General features: G+C 41.0%; 1 protein-coding gene and 1 long non-coding RNA gene across 2 annotated transcripts; both read right to left on the reverse strand.

The window, feature by feature from the left end:
- Positions 1–174: 174 nt before the first annotated feature.
- Positions 175–1,304, reverse strand: LOC143316817 (uncharacterized). Its single transcript, XR_013076619.1, has 3 exons — positions 1,036–1,304; positions 378–494; positions 175–311 (listed from the first exon to the last, which is right to left on the reverse strand). It is a non-coding gene; the product is annotated as an uncharacterized LOC143316817 (long non-coding RNA).
- A 3,519-nt stretch (positions 1,305–4,823) lies between these two features.
- LOC143316792 (uncharacterized) lies at positions 4,824–17,302 on the reverse strand. The gene is made up of 35 exons (XM_076724477.1): positions 17,117–17,302; positions 16,901–16,972; positions 16,132–16,197; positions 15,810–15,872; positions 15,399–15,473; positions 14,789–14,842; positions 13,597–14,685; positions 13,412–13,495; positions 13,207–13,299; positions 12,960–13,022; positions 12,625–12,684; positions 12,477–12,512; positions 12,321–12,383; positions 12,193–12,243; positions 12,044–12,109; positions 11,798–11,869; positions 11,610–11,717; positions 11,447–11,506; positions 11,224–11,313; positions 10,878–10,943; positions 10,731–10,784; positions 10,554–10,613; positions 10,335–10,391; positions 10,120–10,218; positions 9,972–10,022; positions 9,792–9,887; positions 9,071–9,181; positions 8,879–8,974; positions 8,747–8,791; positions 8,578–8,637; positions 7,589–7,657; positions 7,462–7,501; positions 7,315–7,372; positions 6,713–7,058; positions 4,824–6,446 (listed from the first exon to the last, which is right to left on the reverse strand). Exons 1-35 carry the CDS (start codon positions 17,135–17,137, stop codon positions 6,042–6,044), a joined length of 3,999 nt encoding a protein of 1,332 aa, XP_076580592.1. The 5' UTR covers positions 17,138–17,302; the 3' UTR covers positions 4,824–6,041.
- Positions 17,303–24,151: the final 6,849 nt, after the last annotated feature.

The raw sequence follows: 24,151 nt of genomic DNA on the forward strand, positions 1-24,151 counted from the left end.
AAAACAAACAAAATTATTACTTGAACATGATAATACTATTGACAGTAGTCTGGAAACAATATAGCTGGAAACTCCAGTTTTTTACTTGCTGAAGTTCTTTGCAAAATATAAAAAAATATGACAAGTCTGGTAATAACTTTATGAGATGCATGTTCCCATCAATGTGCCACAAACTGTTGGGGTAAGGTACATGATAAACACGTCTGGCTCCATCTCCTTGCAGCGGCGGTGGGATTCACCCGTGTCAGCATCTCACGCACCCTGGACCGTGTGACAAACACACCCCGTGTGCGCAACAGGGCTCTCATCATCTGAAACAAAACAATGGCACATAAATGTGAATTAAATACAGCCTAAAGATAAAGACCACCAATTACCTCATTTCCAGAATTAGGATATTGGCTCCGAAGTTGCCTCACATGTTGTTCTAGTTCACCATCATCTATTGCGGACAGCGTACTTCTAACAGGTATACCCATCAACTCTGACTTCTCCTACAGAAATGATGAGCATGGATACATACAGTTAATCACTAAATGTAAACAATTATAGCTAAACATTTCATTTGTGAGGAAATAAATTTTGTTTTAACGTGATGTAACTGGGACAGGCTTTTTATTTCTTAGTTACCAGCCTTCCAGTTAGGTAAAAGATCGTTTTATCACTGTAATATGACTTTATAGGCTTTACTTTATATTTAGCCTGCTATACTTTCATAAGAGTGGGAGGCAACTTTTTTTTTCTATTGTTTTTTTTTTTAGCCATTTGCCTTCATTCGGTAGGACAGTGAGGAGAGAGACAGTAATTGTGGAGAGGAGAGTAGGGGAATGACATGCACTGACAAATGTACAAAATCCCTATCGGGTCACCCATGCAACTTGTTTTTTTATTTGCCCAACCAATCAGACGTGGTCTGAACCGTGCACTTGCACAAACGTCCGTAGGAAACACAGCTATCGGCACTATATGTCCCCATAACTATTTGCGACGTTAATGCATATGATAATATGTGAACGCAGTGATAAACAGACTCACCTGAACTCACGCGCCTGACAGAGAAACGTTGGTCTTCCCCAGCCTGGAAATTTGCGTCTATTAGAGTTTTCAGTTCCGCCAAACTGCTTTTCAGTTCATTGTTTGTGTCTGGTGATAGCAAATGTTCAATTCTTCCGAGATTTCTTTCACAGCTTTCAATAAAACGACGTTCTCTCTCCACAAATCCCCTGTTTGAGTGCTCGTTCAACTCCATGGCGTTTTCTAGTGGTTTTTTCGATTACAGCCAACGCCATGACTGCTTCTTTCTTCTTCCACTCATAGAAATAAGGACATTAACCCACTTCTTTGAATGTGGCGGGGAGGGGAAATTTCTGGAATAAAATAGAGCGACGTCACGCACAATAATTCGTTGGAGTTCTCTTTAACTTTCATTCTGCCAAGTCTAAACTGAATTACAGATATCTCTATCTGTCCTTTCGACCAGTCACAGTTACATTACAGATATCTTGAATGACAATTCCAACTACTCAAAATGTAATTACGACTAGTCAGAAAGACGTTGTTGATATCTACAATGTTAATTCCGGATGGTCAAACTTAGCTGTTAAATGTTAGAAGGGCATGCCGTAGTGACGTCAATAAAGGGGCGTGCCATAGTGACGTCATTCAAGATATCTGTAATTCAGTTTAGACTAAGCAAAACTGAATTACAGATATCTTGAATGACGTCACGATGGCACGCCCTTTTAACATTTAACAGCTAAGTTTGACCATCCGGAATTAACATTGTAGATATCAACAACGTCTTTAACTTAGCTGTTAAACGTTAAAGGGGCGTGCCATAGTGACGTCATTGAAGATATCTGTCAAGACGTCAAGATATCTGTAATTCAGTTTAGACTAGTTACAGTAATTCAGTTTAGACTAGTTACAGATATCTTGACGTCTTGACAGATATCTTCAATGACATCAAGATATCTGTAATTCAGTTTTGCCTAGTCTAAACTGAATTCATTGAATTCTTCAATGAATCTGTAATTCATTGAAGAAACTGAATTACAGATATCTTGACATCATTGAAGATATCTGTAATTCAGTTTTGCCTAGTCTAAACTGAATTACAGATATCTAAACTGAATTACAGATATCTTCAATGACGTCAAGATATCTGTAATTCAGTTTTGCCAAGTCTAAACTGAATTACAGATATCTTGACGTCATTGAAGATATCTGTCAAGACGTCAAGATATCTGTAATTCAGTTTTACCAAGTCTAAACTGAATTTAGACTTCAAGATATCTGTAATTCAGTTTTGCCAAGTATAAACTGAATTACAGATATCTTCAATGACATCAAGATATCTGTAATTCAGTTTTGCCTAGTCTAAACTGAATTACAGATATCTTCAATGACGTCAAGATATCTGTAATTCAGTTTTGCCTAGTCTAAACTGAATTACAGATATCTTGACGTCTTGACAGATATCTTCAATGATGTCAAGATATCTGTAATTCAGTTTTGCCAAGTCTAAACTGAATTACAGATATCTTGACGTCTTGACAGATATCTTCAATGATGTCAAGATATCTGTAATTCAGTTTTGCCTAGTCTAAACTGAATTACAGATATCTTCAATGACGTCAAGATATCTGTAATTCAGTTTTGCCTAGTCTAAACTGAATTACAGATATCTTGACGTCTTGACAGATATCTTCAATGATGTCAAGATATCTGTAATTCAGTTTAGACTAGGCAAAACTGAATTACAGATATCTTCAATGACGTCACGATGGCACGCCCTTTTAACATTTAACAGCTAAGTTTGACCATCCGGAATTAACATTGTAGATATCAACAACGTCTTTAACTTAGCTGTTAAATGTTAAAGGGGCGTGCCATAGTGACGTCATTGAAGATATCTGTCAAGACGTCAAGATATCTGTAATTCAGTTTAGACTAGTTACAGATATCTTGACGTCTTGACAGATATCTTCAATGACGTCAAGATATCTGTAATTCAGTTTTGCCAAGTCTAAACTGAATTACAGATATCTTCAATGACGTCAAGATATCTGTAATTCAGTTTTGCCAAGTCTAAACTGAATTACAGATATCTTGACGTCTTGACAGATATCTTCAATGATGTCAAGATATCTGTAATTCAGTTTCTTCAATGAATTACAGATTCATTGAAGAATTCATTATTCATATCTTCAATGATGTCAAGATATCTGTAATTCAGTTGCCTAGTCTAAACTGAATTACAGATATCTTGATGTCATTAAAGATATCATTGAATTACAGATATCTTGACGTCTTGACAGATATCTTCAATGACGTCAAGATATCTGTAATTCAGTTTTGCCTAGTCTAAACTGAATGACAGATATCTTCAATGACGTCAAGATATCTGTAATTCAGTTTTGCCTAGTCTAAACTGAATTACAGATATCTTGATGTCATTAAAGATATCATTGAATTACAGATATCTTGACGTCTTGACAGATATCTTCAATGATGTCAAGATATCTGTAATTCAGTTTAGACTAGGCAAAACTGAATTACAGATATCTTGATGTCATTAAAGATATCATTGAATTACAGATATCTTGATGTCATTAAAGATATCATTGAATTACAGATATCTTGATGTCATTAAAGATATCATTGAATTACAGATATCTTGATGTCATTAAAGATATCTGTAATTCAATGATATCTTGATGTCATTAAAGATATCTGTAATTCAATGATATCTTTAATGACATCAAGATATCTGTAATTCAGTTTAGACTAGTCTAAACTGAATTACAGATATCTTGACGTCTTGACAGATATCTTCAATGATGTCAAGATATCTGTAATTCAGTTTCTTCAATGAATTACAGATTCATTGAAGAATTCATTATTCATATCTTCAATGATGTCAAGATATCTGTAATTCAGTTGCCTAGTCTAAACTGAATTACAGATATCTTGATGTCATTAAAGATATCATTGAATTACAGATATCTTGACGTCTTGACAGATATCTTCAATGACGTCAAGATATCTGTAATTCAGTTTTGCCTAGTCTAAACTGAATTACAGATATCTTGATGTCATTGAAGATATCTGTAATTCAGTTTAGACTAGTTACAGATATCTTGACGTCTTGACAGATATCTTCAATGACGTCAAGATATCTGTAATTCAGTTTTGCCTAGTCTAAACTGAATTACAGATATCTTCAATGACATCAAGATATCTGTAATTCAGTTTTGCCTAGTCTAAACTGAATTACGGATATCTTGATGTCATTGAAGATATCATTGAATTACAGATATCTTGATGTCATTGAAGATATCTGTAATTCAGTTTAGACTAGTTACAGATATCTTGACGTCTTGACAGATATCTTCAATGACGTCAAGATATCTGTAATTCAGTTTTGCCTAGTCTAAACTGAATTACAGATATCTTCAATGACGTCAAGATATCTGTAATTCAGTTTTGCCTAGTCTAAACTAAAAGGGCGTGCCATAGTGACGTCATTCAAGATATCTTGAATGACGCCACTATGGCACGCCCCTTTAACATTTAACAGCTAAATTAAAGACGTTGTTGATATCTACAATGTTAATTCCAGATGGTCAAACTTAGCTGTTAAATGTTTAAAGGGCGTGCCGTATGTATGCATACATGTAATTCAAACTACATGAACAGACCGACTGATGGCTCTGCAACACGTTTCCAGTTCCACATGCAAACACATGCAGGCAGGAGGGCTGAGAGCATCACCTAAAGCCAAAGCTAGACGACAGGACACATTGGCAAACAGGCTTTATTCACAGATTCAGTGTTCCATTAAAAGATCTGAATACATTAAAGTGGAATATTTTAAGACCTTTACATTCTGCTCAGTTAAAATAATGCAGGAAGACGCACTGACCGCGTGGTGCAGCAGCAAAATAAAGGCCGTGTTAAAACATACAGGAACAAATCTTTGGGTATTCACAATATATTAACGTATGAATAGTTCGACTTTGACAGTTAAATAGAATATTATAGAGGTTAAAATCATTTAGGCATATCAGAACAGTATCTAAACATCTGCACAAATACATTTACATGGATGCCACATGGTGAGAACAAAAGGGTCTCCAGCTTTTATGGGGAACAAAAACGTGGATTGACAGACTCATTATTTAGATGCGTTGTGAATTTGGCTTTTGGAGTTATGTGATACAGTGATATATTAAAAATAAATAATTTTCTATACAACATTCATTTTACTGGGATTATGGAGCATTGTCACATTTTCTCTTTAAAGACAAAACACTTAAAGAACATCCTGATATGACACAAACAGAAAAATATGTACAAACAGAGCAGTCGGTAAACTTAATAAACTAAATTTAAACCACCAGCGTGCCAATTTTAACAACACGTCCAAATCGAACTCAGTCCTTGCAAATATCCCTTTTCATCTGCAGTCATCTCGTTTTGTAGACAGAACGTTTGTTTGGTTGAACCGTGCCACAGGGAATGCACAAAATAACAGGAACTGCTGACAATACAAACAATAACCCGACAGAAAAATGCTTAGTTTGTGAATTTATATAAAGCTTTTTGCTGAAACTGTGTCAGAGGTGTCACTGAGCTCAATCATGACTTTGTGGTAAAGCTGTATTGGATTACATTCAGAGGTGCTCCTGTTCATCATTTGTGTGCAGCGGGTGGATGAATTAAAGTGAAAATCAATCCAAATGTTGAAATTAAACCATCTGTGATCACTAAGTTACATTTTGATGCACCTTATATTTAAACCTTTTACCCACATAATACACACAGTGCAGCAAGGTGTCTGTTTTCCTGTTATTCTGACCGTCCCTGTGTGAACAGTAAACATCTCACAATGCAAATACAAGAGTAATCTACAGCCCCCGTGCGTAAATCACAAAGCAATGACCATTACTAACTGGGGGCCCTTTAAACAAACAGTTCCCTCACTGTACCAGGAGAGGGGGCTGGAGATCTTTGACAGTAATCATGCAGGATGTTGCTCACATGCCTCCAGTCGCATCCTGCAGTTCTTCTCTGATGGCATTGAGCCCCACCACCAGATCATTGAGCACATTTGCCACCTCCTTTATCTGAGCCACCACCTCCTTCTTGCAGCCTTTCCTCAGCTCACGGGAGTCCTTGATGAAGTACTTGTCCATGCCTTTGAAGAGTCCTTTGACCGACAGCACCGCCGTGTCCGTTATGTCCACCGCTCGCATCACGGGCGAGTCCACTAAGCTGATCATCTGGACGGCCCTGCGGATCTCCCAGTCCTTCGAGTAGTGTTGGGTACCGGACCTGAGGAAAGGATGGCCGCGGAGTTTGTACAAGCCATGATTGACAAAGTGGAGGATCTTCGCGATGTCCAGCAGGTGACCTTCATACTCCTCCAGCACAATCTCCACCTATGGAATGAGAGTCTTCTGTTAAAGGCTGAAAAAGTGACAGCCACATCACCAAGGTGTTTGTTTTTAACTACAACAGTGTTTTAAAGGCAGGCAGATATGAAAAACACAACGGGAAAGCTGCCCACTCACAGCTCTGATGCATTCATTTCAGCTCGTAAAATCAATGTTTCAGCAAGCGAAAGAAGGCTGGAAGTCCTTCTTTGATACCAGTGAACGCACATGGCTATTGGAGACACTGTGTTCATTGTAAAACTGCAGGTTACCTTCTTCCGGTCGTGCATGTTGTTGACATTATCCGAAATGGCCGCAGAGGCTGAAGTGATTCCGCCAGCTGTTGCCACGCCTACACCAACAGCGGTAATTACGAGAGAGGCACCAAAGGTAAAAGGCGCCAAAGCCAAACCGGCGATGGCGGTCACACCACCCACAGCTGTGGTGGTGCCACCAGTGATCCCTGCGATCTTGGCCTTTTGGTGGAAATTGCTGATGTCGTCGGCAATGGCGTGGAGCGTGATGATGTACTGCCAGAGGACCTCAGCTCGCTCCGTGAAGACCTTGTTGAAGACGCGAAGGCCACGATGAACCTTGTCCGCCAAGATGGTGAATGACCTGAGTTTGATTTAAAGCACAGAAGTAAGGAAGCGGCATCTTAAAACGGTCTCCATGACACAAAGAGTGACATAAAAGCAAAAAAGTCTATCCACTCGCTGACTTCACACTCCGATAAGACCAGTTCATCTACAGAGTGTCTATAAAATATCACATTACAATATCTGATCCACAGCACCCATAACTGCTGGAAACACACAGTCTCGGCCACATCGGTCCACTGTGACTTCAGCCATGTTCATATAAACAGACGTACTTGGACTCATCCTCTTGTCTGACTTTGTCCTCATCGTCTGATGGCACCTCGTCCCATTCTGAAATTCAATCAAGCAGCGGGCGTTAATGAAGCGAAAAGTTCAGCTGTCTGAATCTGTCGCTTAAAATAAGACTGATTGTGACTCACGTTCCACAGTGTACCACCACTCCATCAAACTGTCAGTGTCCTGCGAAAAAAAAATGCAAAAGCACGGTGGTTCACACACAGGACATGCTTGGTGAAGTGGAATATGGCTGTTTTAAGAGAAACTGACCCCTTCCTCTTCCTCATCCTCCAGACCCGCTATGGCTCGCTCATCCATCTGAGCAGCATGCCACTCCGCCTGAATGAGGTAAAACAGCCGATACGTCAGCAGGTCTACACTGCATACTTTCCCATGTTCACACAGATTAGTCATCCAAACCCTTTATTTAACCAAGGCCGTGCATATACTGAGACTTCACTGCACACAAGCTGGTGTGGCGGCCGGTACGTGTGCTATGTCGCTCAACCGGCGCGGCCACATTTCAAAGGAATGTTTCCCATCAGGAACAGAGAGATGAGATAACTAAACCAATAGTGGAAAACAACAACATTTCATAACAGTTTCTCAACTGTCAGCTGAAGTAAACAAAGAGCATCTTGTGTGCAGGATTCCAGATGGTCTTCAGAAAAGATTTGTTTGATTTAATCCTGTTTGACAGGATTAAAAAGCAAACAGCGAGGCTCTGTCGGAAAACTGCTATCGTGATTAAGTCAATAAGCCCTTAATCATGAGGAATACAACACGCGTCTCATCGAGTCATCAGTGTACAATAGTAAACTAGGTTTTCAGCTCAACATTATCTAAAAAAACCTGCAAATTTCATACAGACACCAGTGCTGGACAGTGAATGAATACTACATTATTCTGTAAATCTGATCAAAGAGGTGATTTTCCACAGTCAGGTGTGACTCTCTGGAAAAATCCAGACCAGAACAGAGCGTGTTGTCAAAGCCAGCCAAGTCGACTTGATCAGCTTTAACAGGGTGTTGCTGCATCACGAGTTTCAGTCACATGAAGGGAGGAAAGCTGTACGTGAAATAAACGCTGAGAACTGGGTCACTCACGAAGACAGTCATGCTAACCGGTTTGCAAATTATCTACGGAGTAAAGACATATCACACATGCCATCTTGATACTGTCAAAAGAATCTCAGTTTGATGCCAACTGTTTGCTAAGTAAGCCACACTTACTCAAACTGCAGTGCTTTCCAAACTTACCTTCGCGGCCTCTGACAGGTAGTCACTCGACGTAGCTCCCGGTGGAGTCATGGCTTTGCCCTTGCATGACAAAGAGATGCAAAGTGAGCTCTTGTTTTTCAAAGATCTGACAGCAACAAGAGCGAAATCCTGCTTTTCTCACGTGATTAGTTCGACCGCACTGATTCACCTTAGCGTGCCGTTTTTTCAGGCCTTTCAGCTTAGACAGCTTCTTCTGTTAAAAGAAAAGGTGTTTGAGAGTCATATATTTAAAAACCGCAAAGCAAAGCAGTAAAAGTGAACGTTCGAGTGACAAAAATACCGGTTTGCAGGTTTCATCATGTTCGAAGTCACACATCTTGCCAGGACTCAGGAAACCGTTTCCTGTTTGCGTGACGTCGTCCTCGGCAAAGGCATCCTGCAAACAGATACGTCAGAACCACCACAGAAAACAATGAAAGAGCACATGAACATCCCATGCTTGTGTTGTGCATTAAACCAACATTAAACATACACTGGATGCTTGCTGAGGCGTGTAGTGGCTGAATCCGATCGGTTCACTCAGCCCATTGGCGGCCTTAAATTTGTGTTGGGCAGAGATGGAGCCTTTATGTTTGGGTTTCTTCTGACAGGAGAAACAGAAAACACCATGTTAAGTAAAGCTTGAGACCTCATATGCTGTCAGGTGGGATAAACTGAAAAGCAGGAAGAGAATCCTCTCGAGCCGTGTTTTCATCAAGGCCTTGTTTCTGGTTTATTACGGCCGTGCGTAACGTAGCTTTTTCTACACTTTGTGTAGCCGAGTTTATTTGCTCAAAGCCAGTTTATGGAAATGCATCATTTCGAAATTTCGACTCAAAGTTCGCTTGACAGTAGATGGAAACACAGCGTCTGTCTCTTCTCATAAAATCCAAAGTGACTGCAATCAATCACTGGTGCAGAGCGTCTTTCACTCTCCTCCTCTTCCACAGTCTGATGTCAGCATTCAGTGAAGACTTTACACTTCTATTCACAGGGGAGACATTCAGCACAATGATGCATTTGACAGCATAAGCACTTATGATAGTTTTCTGTATTGTTGTGAGCTGATTCTGTCAAAACAGTAAGTGCCCGGATTGCTCTTTTCATTGCATCATACATGACATTTCTACAAAGCAGTTATACAGTGTGCTTCTCGTGCTGCTGCTGCTGTTAGCCTGTGACTGGTACCACTGCTTTCAGATTTAAACATGTACCAGTTTGAAGTCCTCCATCCCGGTTAGTTCAGCATCGTTTAGCTCCTCTGAGCAGCTGCTCTTCTTCTGAGGACCAGTGTACTCCAGCATGTCCTCCTAGTTAAAAAAAAAAACAAAAAACATTCAGACACATTCATGAAAATTAAGTAAGAACCAAACATTTCACAGAAGCATGTTGACCTTAGATCTCCGACGGCCCACGTGCAGCAGCTTCATCTTTGTTGGTTTCTTCTATTGATGAAGGGGGAAAAAAAAAAACAGCCTTTAAGTAAAAACAGGCAACAAAACATTCAAAGAGCGAATGAGTATTAAGAGACAAGAGAGTTACAGGTTTGCAGTCTTCCACTCCATACGGATCTTCATCTCCGTTCAGTCCAGCAGATGTATGGAGCGCTTTCCCGAAGTGCTCGTCATCCATGAAAGCAGCCTAAGGAAAATATTCAAAAGAACTGATCAAATAATTTCATGATATTTACCAAAGATGGCAAATGTTTGCCATGTCAAACAACTTGATATAATGGTAACAATAAAGAGAAATAGAACCTTTCTAGTTGCCTGCAGACTCTGGCCTTTCACCTCCTCTACATACTCAGCATCATCCTGAGTGAAGGAAGTATTACTGTTTAAACTGAAAGAAGCCGAACTTTAAAGCAAATAAACCAACAGGGATGTGCAGGAAACCACTCATATGAGACAAAGAGGGGATGAGTCGGTCAGGGTGAGGTGAACTGAGTTTGAACGTTAACTGAAGGCGAGCATCACCTTGGACTTCTTCCGCGGCGTGTAGCCATGTGCACCCAAAACTTCATCTTGTGATTTCTCCTGAGGGAAAAGCCAAATTCCAAACATGTGACGCCGCCCAGACCGTCCTCATACCACAAATACAACATAGGAGCAAAGCACACACATGCTGCTACTTTCACGTGTACAGAGTCTTACCTTTGAGCCTTTGCGGGGGGTGTATCCGTGCGCTCCCTTCGGCTCGTCGTCAGTCTTGGGGAAGAATGTTTCAACATGACAGTCATTCGCTGAACCGCAAATGAACGTGCAATGAAAAAGGTGAAATGTTCAGTCGAGGTGTGATACCTTTTCTACAGTGATGGCAAATCCCCTGTGAGGCACGAACCTGATTTTCACCTTCTTTTTTTTCTTCTGGAGAGAGAAAAGATCAGATTGTCAAAATCAATGCGTGCCAGAATATTCTCAGTTCTCCTCTTAAATGACGTCTTGAAGTGTGGTTGTATGAGCTACTTAGCCACAGTCACGAGGGCCGACTCTGGATAAGTTCCTCATACACCCCCCCCTCCCCCTTTAAGTGCTCTGAAGACTAATCTGAAGGCTCGTTCAAAAAGAAGGTTTATTCAAAATGGGCATCAACATACTACAACTGCTTTATTCTGAATGCTCATGAATTAAATTAACAAAAGCATACGAATCCATTGCTATCAACCTCTTCGTGCTGGGTGTCCCCTCCCTCCTCCTCCTCCTCCTCATCGGTGCTGTCATCCAGAACTGTGCCCTGCTGACGAGGAAACACTGCATCAAAAACTGATCAGGAGCAACATGGAAACTTCAAAAAGCCAAAAGACAACGAGCTGCTAATGCTCGAGATCGTCTCTGGAACTTAAAATGAAGGTTGAAAGTAGGTACTGTACCTCCGACCATCGGCGTACAGAGTTCTTCTTGCCGGTGCTTTTCTTACTGATGTCATCGTCCTGTTGTGGAATTTTAAAGGAAAAGTCATCAGAACAGCAGGATCGATGGAAGCTTTTCAGACGGATTCAGAGAAACCACGCCGTTGTACCTCAGTGACCGTACCTTTGACTCTTGAGGTAAATGTCCGTTCATGTGTTTGGCCTCCGGCACTGAGGAGGTAGTGGATGCTCTTCTGAGCAGCTCATTGACTTTGGTCTTCAGAGGTTTCTTCTGTTGACAGAACAAGACATTATTAAAGCGCCACTGGGTTATTAACACTGAAACAGGATAGTTGACAAAAAGACACATACTTTATAGTCCATCCAATTCTGCTCTCCGTCTTCATTCTTTCCAGCTGACACGGGCATGTCTGAGAAATAATCCTGAAAAACAGAAACGCTCACTTTTCTCACTCAGGATGAATCACCTTTAGCAAGTTAAAGTTGCCTTTATTAGTGCTTTCTACAATGGTGCTTCTTCCGTTTGCTCAGTCGTCCCCTTTAAGACTGTAATGTGCTGTCTCCTAATGACAGATATACATACGGCCTGATTGTTACCTTTGGTGATTTATGAGAGGTGAGTGTCCTGCTCCTCCCGTCCTTTGCGTCATCAGCAAACTTGTCCTACAAAAAGGAACTCATTACCATAACAAAGATGAAAACACAGTCAAATTGGCGAAACTGTCTGTCTGCGCTGCTTCATTTACCTTTGACCCTCTTCTGGAAAGAATGGGCATTCTGAATTTTTTGTCCTTTTTCTGTCAAAACAAAAAATGGATGTTAAGCTACACACAAAACATATTCAGAAAAAGCCCGAACGTCAAACAGACTGTACCTTGCTGTGACTCTCAGAGCCGTCCTGATCTTCGCCGCTTCCTCCATCAGAGTCTGCCTTCATCTAAGAGAAACGTTAGCCTTTTTTTTAGCATCTTATTTCTGCTTAAAAACAACCAGTGCTGACTAGAGAAATAACAAATATCTTGTCTCTTACTTTCAGTGATTCTCGTCGTAGTCTCAATGTTCCAGACTAGAAAAAAAAAGCATGAATCATTAGCTGAAACATCTTTGACAGAGCATTTGCATGTTTAGAGAGAATGTGATGAAAGTACTGCAGTTAAACTGTGAAAACACTTTCTTACCGGTTTGAAGTTGGGGTCAAGCTGGGGACTGTCCTCAGGCCAGTCTTCAACACACTTTTCCTGGTTTGGGATTTTAATAAAACAAATGCTTTTCTAAACAGTTTTCCTTCTGCTTAAGTGTTCAATAGCAGCAGGGCCTTCATGGTTGGTTTATTAGTTTGTTCATTCATCCACAACTTTTCTCCAAAGGACCCACATTGACTCACATTTTGCTTGATTTCCATTTCTCACCTACATTTTTCCCCTTAACTGCCACCATCCAAATGTCCTCTTGTAAGACACATACATTTCTTTTATACATATTGTATTTAACACTGGGCAAAATTAAAACACACCTGTCCAATAAGCAGGATGTCCTCAAAGACGACGTAGTTCTCAGGGTTAATCGGTTTGTTTTCCTGGAAAAAAAAGAGAAATACTTCAAACATGCCCACAGGGAGATGATGTTCTGTCTTCAGTGTATTCTAATAGCTACACAAGGTATCCACACATGACCTGTTACTTTGTTCCTCCACAAACATACCATTGCCCAAGGTAATTAAGGCAGCTAATTAGGTCAAATTTCAACAGCGTACTGCGTACCGGAGTTTGTGGTTTGCGACGAATAACTGGTTTTGGGAGTGGTCTGAGGGCTGGTTTAAGAAGAGATTTTGGCACAGTTGGTTCAGGTTCAATCTAAACATAGTCAAAAAGAGACACAGAAATTAATTAACAGCACAGAGGTTACAAGGGCACAGAAATGAGTGAGTTCAACCAGCAGAGATGCTAAATTGTGTTGTTTGCATACAGGGTTTACTGGTGTGGGTGGCTTCTCTGGTTTTGGTGGTCTAGTTCGTGGAACTGGCTTCGGCGGACGCTTGAAAGTCGACGCCTGCAAGTTTAAGTATAATAGAAGATACAAAAGTGCAATGTATTATAATTAAATACAAAGTTTGTGGTTGTATAAAATGTCAAAAGGAACTTGTGACATACATGAGTCATTCCAGCTGGAGATTGACTTGATGACATGCACAGATTCCTGGCCCGAGTGAAGGGAGTCGGCTGAAGAATATCATGGTTCGTTCCCTGCGGAGTCGTCAAGACAATATCATGTGGCTTGTCGGAGGACCTTGTTTGGATGGTTGGAAGAGATTCTGGTGGCTCTGCCTTGAAGAGATCTGATGACGATACCATGTCCAACTTTTCTGACCCACTACTGGGGGTTATCTTAAATATATCCCCCCCGTTAGTCTTTGAGGGAAGCGGCTGGAAGATGTCTGGAGTCCCATTTGAAACATCTTGGAAAGGGTCGTATTGTTTTGAGGGAGTAGCACCAAACTGGTCATCAAAGCTGGAAAGGTCTTGTAACAAATCCCTCGTAATTGGGCTTGGGAATGGGTCGACTGTACTTGCAGATGACGGTGAAAACACATCCAGATCTTTCTTGCAGGACATGCCAAAAAGGTCCTCACTCGTAGAGGGATCGCGTTTGTTTTCCCTGATGTGGAAGAGGTCTCCACTTTCAGTTGGTCCTGCTTTAAACAAATCTGCTTCATTGGTCGCAGGAGTATCAAAGGGGTTTGGCAACTTGGGCTGTGGAGACCGGAACAGATCGTCCTCCTTGATTGAAGGAGATGTGAACGGGTTAGCAAAAACACTGGGAGATTTATCAAAGAGATTCACCTCCTTGCGTTCAGCCTGGTGAAAATCCGGTAAATTACTGACCCCTCCATCGTTAAACAGGTCAGAGCTTTTGGACTGCAAGTTTTTGGAGAGGTTATGTCTTGGAGTGGGAACTGGCTTGAATAAGTCGGAAGATTTCAGGGTGGCATCACGAAAATGTCCATTGGCAGATGCATTTTGGGCCAGTGATGATGCCTGGAAGTGGCCCTGCGTATGGTTGGGGGTAAGGGCCTGGAATAGGTCCTTTTGAGGTTCAGAAAGTTTGGCTCCATTTCCCACAGTGTTCATTTCAGTATGAAGATCCAGAGGTGAACTCTGAAACTCAGGAGGAGGGACAAAGATGGCATCTGGGTTTACATCTGAGGTTTTCCTGGATGCGTGATCTTTGCTGCCCGATTCCTGAGAAAAGAAACAACAGAACACAAGGTCACTGGGGAAAACAACAGAACCTAAGGTATTGAGTATCCTGATATGGTTTTAAAACAGAAATCCTTGTATGTACCAAATAATACGTGTAGAAAGGGTTACTTCTGGCCAAACCACCATCGACTCCATTCTGACAAACAGACAAAGAGGTGTTACTTAGACTCAGGACAGGAATGAGTTTTCATAATATGGTAACATTTGCAGAGGCTGAATGCTGATTACAACTTTAAAGTTTTGATTTATTTGGCAACAAAACAGTGTAGGTGCACTGTAGCGACCATAAAATTCATCACAAAGCTCTCGGATAGCATCTTTTTAAAAAGCTACCGGCACATCTGGCAGGTGATGCTGCTTTTAGTGCCTCATTTGTTAACTTCTGACTCCGGACTTATTAATAGAAAAGTCTCGTCAGACTGCTTACACAAACACACCTACACGTTGACTGCACAGTCCTCCAGAGAACAAAACAAGAGAGAGGGTGTGGATTTAACCTTCGCCACAACAGGAAGAAGATGATTATCCTCCGTCTTCAGATTGTTTTAAGGACAAGTGAGATTTGTGTTTATGAAAATGTCTCAGCCTCTCGCTTATAAATGATCCATTTCGTGCAGCTAAATCTTGGGTGTGATTCTTTCGAAGCTGTACCACGTGTCATTCCTGAGTGCTCTGCAGATGTTTATTCTCACCTGTCCAAAGTGGGGCCGGTAGCTGTCTGTCACATCTGCAGCAGCAGCTGAGACATCACTGAGGAAGTCACCATCCTGTGGGCCATGTAAAAGTTAATGAGGCTCAATGAAGACGGGGAAGCGTGGGAAGTCACGCGTCATGCTTCAGAAACACTGTGATATGCAAGTCATGCGTCAGTCATCAGAAATGTAAACACAAATTCGGACGACACTTCCAGCTGCTGAAACGACGCGGCGTGCACGTCTACACTTGCTGATGTTTTTGCTGTTACCTCTGCGTTTAAACAAAGATGATATAACCGGGAGTGTCTTACAGACGCACAGGTGAAGTATTGCTTTCAGCAAAGCTCCTCAGCCTGCACGTCGGCGTGTGTACAGAGGTGAAAGCTGCTGTTATCAACCGCTTCTAACCTGTTTGTTTTGAGACTCGCTGGCAGATGATCCGCTGGAGTCAGAGGCTGATGAAACAAGAGTCTGAGAGGAGAGACATGAGGAAGAAATGAATGATATTAAGATGAAGGAGGTGAAACTATATGTTCCCGTTTTTTGTATTCATCCACAAACGAGTGGAGGGTAAAGAGTCAAATGACTGTTGCTGAGTGAGTTTTGTTTGAGAGGGTGTGTTTGAGATGTAAAAACAAAGTGCATGTATGTGACAGCTTGTAATTTCCTACTGTAAGTGTGTGTGTGTGTGTGTGTGTGTGTGTGTGTGTGTGTGTGTGCAGCCACTCACTTTGTATTGACTGTGAAAAGGGCTTTGGGAAACTTTCTTCAGCATACTGTGCAGCTTCACAACACTCTGACAAAAAGACACAAAGAAAGCAAAACAATCCATAGTGTTGAAGCCGTACAGATATTTTCGGACTGTGATGAAATTCACACCAGAAGTCTGTCAAAAACAGACCAAACTGCTCTTAAAACAGGTATAAAATTGGACGCTCAGGTCATAAGAAAATAAGAAAACACAGGCACACACAGCAGATCTCTGCAGGTGAATACACCACCACCCAGTGGGTCATAAATAATGACTGAGAGGGATGACTTCTGTATGAGTCTGTACATTGATTTTTAGGGATATCCTGCAACGAAAAGCAGCAAATTCCTCCCTTTAAGAAACTAGAACCAGCACTGTGACTTGAAATACGACTGAAACGATTGATCAAAGTAGTTTCCAATTGATTTTCCTTTCGATCGGCTGGGTGCAGCTTAAACTAGTGCATGAAGAGTTCATCCCTGTTAGCACTTGTGACGTTTTTCTATTAAAAACGAGTTCATTTATTGAAGTCTCTTGACAGCGTGCACATCTCACACACATTTGCCACATGAAGTCAACCCTCAGTGCGCCAGATTCCTTCTGTCGCGTACAAACAGTCATGGCAGTGCCAACGTAAACAGCTGATTCTCCACTAACAATGCAAGGAAACACACTGTCCCACCTGGCCTGACCTGATCAGGCCGTTTCCCACCAGTGACAGAGCCGGTGGAAAAGCAGAGCTACTCACAGGTCGTCTTTCCAAAGATGCGGTGTGCGCTGCTGCACCCTCTCCATGACCGTCCGCCTCCACCTCGTTCTCCTAATAAATGTAAATATGAGGGAAAAACTAACCCAACTGAAGTGTTTTAAGCACTTGTTCAGACATGTTTAAACCCTCTTCTCAAACAGTAGAATGAGTTTGCATCAATCACGCTCTGTTCACGCGAGGTAGAAGTCTTCTCACCGCAGCCGTGTCCCCTCTCATGCTCCGCGAGACGCTTTAATGTTGAATTATGAAGAAAAGCAGATTATTTCTCCTGCGCTCAGATTTCTGGCTGATAAAGTTTCTTCTGCATTGAAGCACCTCAGTGCGTCTCACGGTCGACGGGACTCACGTTGAAAATTATCTCCCAGTTTCACGCACCTGTGTCAAGCCGGCCGCGAGGAACACTCGAACATTCGGCGTTAGAATTTTCAAAATAAAAGCCTCAGTTGCTCACGCTCGGACCATTTGAGTCTGGACCTACTTTGAGTCGTACATCCATTGGTTTTTATTAATCAGCATTTATTTGCATTTTTTTTATTCATGTGATATGAAAGTGAGCTACAAAAGTTGCACCACTGGTCAAATTCAGATCTTGATAAACCAAAGGACCAGTAGAACTTGGATTACAGATACAAAACTTTACAGGGTTCATTTCACTGAAGCCATTTATTGTGAGACCTGTGAAAAATTTTCTGTTACTTTTAGTTCTTGCATTTACCAAATGGGCCCAAATTTGGGATCTGCAGGCAAAAATACTTCATAAATTTAGCGATTTGTCTGTATCGCCCTCTCATCTTTTTGCACTATTATTTTGAAGGCAAATTAACACTACTTCCCTTTTCTGACACTTTTTGCATGACAGACGTCGTCTCTACCGACCGCCTTCATCTCAATGCAAACCGACCGGTTGTGCTCGCCCAGCTGAACCGGGCGGTGTGGTCCAGGTGTGTTGAAGTGTTGATGTTCTGTGCTGACAGATGAGGAAACTGCGGTCTTTTAATTACCGGCCTACACTCTTTAAACATCTTTTCAACATGCTGAGAAAAATCACGTCTCCATTGAAAACAGTGCATCCTCATCCGTCCACTAGGCACCACTGTGTCTCTAACATTATACTTTCCTAAGGTTTTACTGATGCTAACTTTGTCAGTGTGACTCTTCAAAACTTCGATTCAAAAATTAAAATGATCTTAAACTGATATATTATCAGCTTAGCCCACAGGCCAGCAACATTTATCTAGTCTAAATTTCTTCGTGTTGCAAGAAATGATCAATTCAATGAACCCAAAATGTTTCTCATACCTGCTGATGGAGTATATATATACGGTGTCGTACCATTATTTGTCCAGCAGATGGCAGAAGCTCTTTAAAGACTGAAAATCTTAAACTTAGAAGTTACTTTTAAAATGTATCTTTTACAATTACTGGTTACAGTATCTCACCATAACTGTCACAAGCAACACAATTCAAGGCTCAGACTCTGTAACAGAGTATGATCTATTGCTTTGCCATATATTAAGTATAGTGACACACAAGGCACCAGGGACACTGATCTAAGAGCACTTGAACTGATGTATCTGTTGTTCTGTCAGATGATTTCAGCTAGATATGTTTCCAAGATGTCACATGATTGTCAAGAAGTGAAAGAAAAACCATGTTGGAACCATTGGTGAATATGGGGAAATTCTGTGTGCAAACAAAGAGCCAGGATGTGGTATGACTTTAACCAAACAGTCTTTGTACGCAATTTCTATTTATGGCCGTCATGCAGAATTGTCTTGCCATAGAGAGGCAGCCAACCATACCCACACAGAGCGACCAGGTTCAAGGTTTTAGCCAAGCCCAGTAAATTATTGCAGATAGATAAGTTGTAAAGCTTTGATTCTCTGTCTTTTTAGGCTGATCATTTTACCCCAAAACATACAAGCATAAGTGGTATTATGAAACTGGACAGGCGGCAGCTGGCGTTAATATTTGATTGGCACCGTTAAGTACAGTGAATATCATTGTTTACAATGACCCCAACACCTAAATCGAAAGGATGGCAGAAAGTCCCTCGGGGCGTTGCCTGACCAAACCTGGTGAAAATGAAACAAAAACCAAATACTTAAAGGAAGAGTTGAACAAACAGTCTGCAGATCATCTCATGTGCACCGACGACAGACATCATCTTTTTAAACAACAGGTGAGTCAGACTACAACCACAGCAAATTTAATGCATTAATAATAAAAACAGTCAAGTTCTATAATAGTTACAATACCTGTGTTTCAATGCACGTTTGTGAATATTTGCATGTTGGAGTAATGATAAAAAAAAAACTTTTAAATATAGATTTTCATTGAAATTTGTTGAATATACTGTAAATTACTACAAATGTGTGCTTCAGGATATATTTGACTAACACATCAATAACATTACAACATTACAACTGAATATATAATTCTATTTAATAAAGCTTTCTACAATATGTAGAAACTGTATGTTGTTTTAACAAAAGAATGTCAAAATATATAATAATAATAATAAATTCCATTTCTGTTTTGACCAGATTTGACAGTTTTTCTGCAAAATGGATGAATCTGATGACGATACCACATCGGAAGAATTGGCTGACATGTTGAGAACTTTACAAACTGCTCACAGTTTGTTGACTCGGATCAACAATGAAGAGGTTCTTCTCAACAAGCTGCGAGGACTGGTTACCAATATCAAATGGAGTCCAAAGGATGCTGCTGACTTGTTTGATGCTCTTCTGAAGCGATTTGATTCAACAACAAATGACAGATCACACCTCCTCTCATGGATTTTGAAAATGTTGCACTGTATAGAAATCAATTTCATCACTTCCAGCTGGAGATACAAAGGAATGAAACTTATCGAACTGGTTCAAGACAAGACTGTTACAGATGAAAATCTAAAGAAATGTATAGCTGATGACACAGAAAAGCAACTGGATGCAATTCTTGATGAAATCCGGCAACAACAGTTAAACCAAATTGATGAAAAGCTTTTAGATGACGTGAGAGACATCGTATCATCAGTTTCTGAGGCCCTTAATTCACACATTGATGGATCACAGCAGAGTGGCTTGAAAAAAGACTTGCTGAGACTCTGTCAGGCAGCAGAGAAAACTCACTTCAGACCTCGACTGACACAGATGGTAAGCTGGTGCATTATGGCTCTTTCTGAAACGGGGAGGTTAATTCAGGTCGGCACTGGAGAGGGGAAGTCGTGCATCGTGGCAATGTTTGCGGCTTTTCGAGCAATGAGAGGAGAAAATGTAGACATCATGTCCAGCTCATCAGTTCTTGCAGAGAGAGATTTGAAAGAATGGTACAAATTTTATGACAACTTGAAAATAAGTGTAAACTGCAACACCAACAGCCAAGGGAAAGAAAAGAAGTGCTATGAGAGTCAGGTTGTTTATGGCACTGTGGAACAGTTTGCTGGAGACTGGCTTCGCCACCACTTCCATAGAGTGGACATGTTTGGGCAAAGAACATTCCAGTGTGCCATTGTGGATGAAGTGGATTCCTTGATGCTAGATAAGGGTCTCCATGTGGTCTATTTAAGTAGCGATATGCCTGCTTTGCAACATCTTAACCCACTCTTGGCATTCATATGGGCCACTGCTAATCAATACAAAAAGACTGGTGCACACACAACTGTGGGGCAAAAACACCCCTTTCATCAAGTTGTGCTTGAAAACATAACCAAGGATATCGATCAGTTCACCATCCTCCAAATGGCTGAGGACGCAGGTGTGTTGGCAAAAGGTTCGGTCAAGGACCTTAGAAAGGACTTGAGCCTTTTAACTGAAAAAACTGCAAGTGTTACTGCTGATCAGTTGGCAAAGTTCTTCAAGACAGTGGAGAAGAGATTCCCATCTTGCCAGTTTGCTCTGCACTGTATGGATAATGATGGATCAATAGAGGAACTGAACAAAGGATTGCAAGGAGCGATGACTGAAAGACAGAGAGTTCCACTGCTTTTAAGCAACGGAGGCTTCTGTCAGTACATGTACTCTGATGAAAACAGTGTACACAGAGCTGTAGAAGCACAAATAAATCGTGCTTTGCATTTTACACCATGTGAGCTGAGCCAAGACAAATGTAGCTGCTACATCCCTGGCTTCCTCTCAGATCTGGTCAAATCCAAACTAAAGGTTTGGATTAAAAATGCCTTCTGCGCACAAACCATGACAATGGATCATGAGTACGTCCTCGAGAGTCATGGGATAGTGCCTGTCGACTACAGCTGCACGGGCGTTGTTGAAAACAACATGAAATGGACAGATGGACTACAGCAGTTTCTTGAAATGAAACATGGGTCCAAGCTGAGTGACATGACAGCCATCACAAACTATATGTCCAATGTTGGCTTGCTTCAAAAGTATGGAGGTCAGATCTTTGGAATCACTGGGACTGTTGGCCAACAAGCAGAGACCGAGGCCTTGCAGAGAATCTATAAAGGTATCAAGACCTGTCAAATACCTTCATTCAAACGCAGAAAGTTGTTCGAGGTTGAGGGAGTGGTCGTGGATGATGAGAAAGAGTGGATCAAGACAATCTGTGATGTTGTCACTGCACAAACCAGCCCTACCTCATATAGAGATCAAAGAGCGGTGTTGGTCATCTGTGAGACCATCGATCGAGCAAAGGTTCTCCACCATGCTCTCAGAGTCCCCTGCAAAAAACTTTACATAAACAACAACATGGACAATACTGCAATCTTTGCCCAGAGGCTTGAAGCAGCAGAGGTCATCATAGCAACAAACCTTGCAGGTCGTGGAACAGACATTCAGGTTTCTGATCCCGTAAAGAGTGCTGGAGGTTTGTTCGTCGTGCAGACCTTCCTGCCGAAGAATGCTCGTGTGGAGGCGCAGGCATTTGGCCGCACTGCTAGACAAGGATCTCCTGGATCAGCCCAACTCATTGTCTGCACCACCCATCTGTCAGGATCACTCAAATTGCTGGCTTCAATTGGCCCAGTGGTATCTTTATTGGACAATATGAGTAATTTCATGCCAGTTTATGAACATCTTTTTGTGATGCAATTTCAGTTGTATCACATAAACTACAGAGAGGAAGTGTCTAAATCTTTGGCTCTGACAGTGAGGCATATTTTGACTAAAATGACTGATTCAGAATTAAAGACAGTTAAAGAGATCAGAGATGACTCAGTAGTTGAAGGACTTGCTAGCTTCTTGGAGTGTGACATTCCACAGATAAAGAAAAAAGAAGAGCTCTTCAGTCAGTATCTGGCTGTACTGGATGAAGAGTACAAAAGAAGTAACAACAAGCCGGCAGATTCAGATTTGTCTGCACTGAATGAGTTCTGGGGTATGTGGCTTCTTACCAACCTCACTGCAAATGATTCTATTGAGGACCTAAAAAACAAACTAACTGAGGACCTGAAAACCGCCAGGCAAAAACTCAGACAGAGAGAATCACCGTCATCAAACCTGCATCACTACACTGCATTTGGCAATGAGCTGCGTGAACAGGGACATCTTGCAGAGAGTATCAAGATGTACTCTAAAGCCATCCAGAAGGACCCATGTTGGGCAGCGATTGCATATTACAACCGTGCTTTTGCATATTTAGCCCAGCATGACCGGCATCAGGATCCAAACTGCATCAATCAAGCTCTGCAAGATTTGCAAAATGCACTCAAGTCTGTTGAGCTCTACTGTGGACAAATTGAGGTCACTCACAGATACTCCAAACAACACACCGAAGTCCTCCACAGAGATCCAATCAGCAGATTTGACATTCACATGAAAACCAGATACGATGTGTTGCTGGCTTTCAAGGAAAACATTAACGAGGCCATAAAGCAGCTCACAATGACCAGAGACACTGGTGGGGCTGTTCAGCTAAATAAGAAGCCAGTTTACTTTCTTGTTTCACTTCTGCATTTTCTTCCCATGGCAGTGCTTGCTTTTCAATCACTGACTCATATCTTGTCCCGAGACCCTCTGAAGAGCCTCCAGCTCATCAGTCATCCCACTGTTGACATCTCCATTGAGCTAAGGTGTCTAAAATCTCTGGGGCTGACTCATGTCTACACCTTAGACACATTGTCCTGTTTTCGTAGATATTTGTGGAAGATACGCAGTGGCCTGCATCGATGTTTTGCTTCGCTGTTTAGAAGTCGTGAGAGGTGTTGCAAATGATTTGGGTAACGCCCTCGAGCACAAGCAACCTGCAGCATGGACTCGTACAGCAAAGGGAGTGGTGCAACTGTGTAAGCTGCAAACCTTCAGGAACCAGAAGTTCATCTTTAAGTCCTCATTTTTGATTTTTATGTTGATTCATCACTTTTGAAAGTTTCTTAGCCTACAGAAAACCGTGTGATCCTCGCTGACAAACGACAAACAAGAATAACTTTAAAGTGTAGATGAAAGAAAAAGTTTCAGCTGTTAGGTTGCATATATTTTTTAATTTTTTTTCAGGTGGAATGAACAGTTGCTAAGTCTTAATATTAAAGATATGTTTCATTTTTATTTTTTGGAAGTACTTTTACATTTTGGTACAATGTGTAATGTCAAAGATCTTAATTTTAAGGATTTTTTTCCTTTTATATGTTTCTTACTTGCGATTGGTTTTGTTGTATGTGCTCAAATGACAATAACAAAGTAATATTGTGATACTGATGCTTTACTAATGTTGTGTTTGATACGTTTCAGGTTTGAGTAACCATGAAAATAATGTCTAAAATGTGTCTTATTTACAAAATAATCACTGATTGACAGGTCATTTATTCACTGAAGGCTTTTATTTTCACTTCAAATCACAAATGATATTTTTGAGTCGTTTTGATTATACATAATAAAGAGTTATGATCTCAGAGAAACCTCGTGGTTGTTCAGCTCTTTGTGACTACACTACATAACATTTACATATGTGACAAATACATAGCAAGACAACAGGAGCATTATCTTTCAGGGTAATGTTTTGTAGGCTTGTCAGAGTCGTACGTTCAGCACTGTATCACACAGTTTTGTAAGATGTAGGCCAAGATTAAAAACCCAACAGAGACTCTTTAAACTCAAGTTTGGCACTGATAGAATTAAAAGCCACCAGGAGATTTCTAAAATTCACTGCTAATCCTTTTTTTGAGTTAAAAAGCGGATGAATGTTCAGAGGAAAATGTGGACCAAGATGAAAGTTTGTGGATTAAGCAGTTTTTATCTGTTCTTTGTGAAATTGTGATTGTTGAAAAGGGAA

Source organism: Chaetodon auriga, chromosome 24, assembly GCF_051107435.1.
Source record: "Chaetodon auriga isolate fChaAug3 chromosome 24, fChaAug3.hap1, whole genome shotgun sequence".
Classification (NCBI taxonomy): Eukaryota; Metazoa; Chordata; class Actinopteri; order Chaetodontiformes; family Chaetodontidae; genus Chaetodon; species Chaetodon auriga.

What these genes read in the sequence shown, in the direction of transcription:
- LOC143316792 (XM_076724477.1), bottom strand. Translation starts at nt 17,137, where the DNA reads ATGAGAGGGGACACGGCTGCG. An exon ending in ACCGGCCCCACTTTGGACAG is followed by an intron (nt 14,843 to 15,398) that starts GTGAGAATAAAC and finishes TCTGTTTGTCAG; the next exon opens with AATGGAGTCGATGGTGGTTT. An exon ending in AGGATGAGGAAGAGGAAGGG is followed by an intron (nt 7,502 to 7,588) that starts GTCAGTTTCTCT and finishes TTTTTTTCGCAG; the next exon opens with GACACTGACAGTTTGATGGA.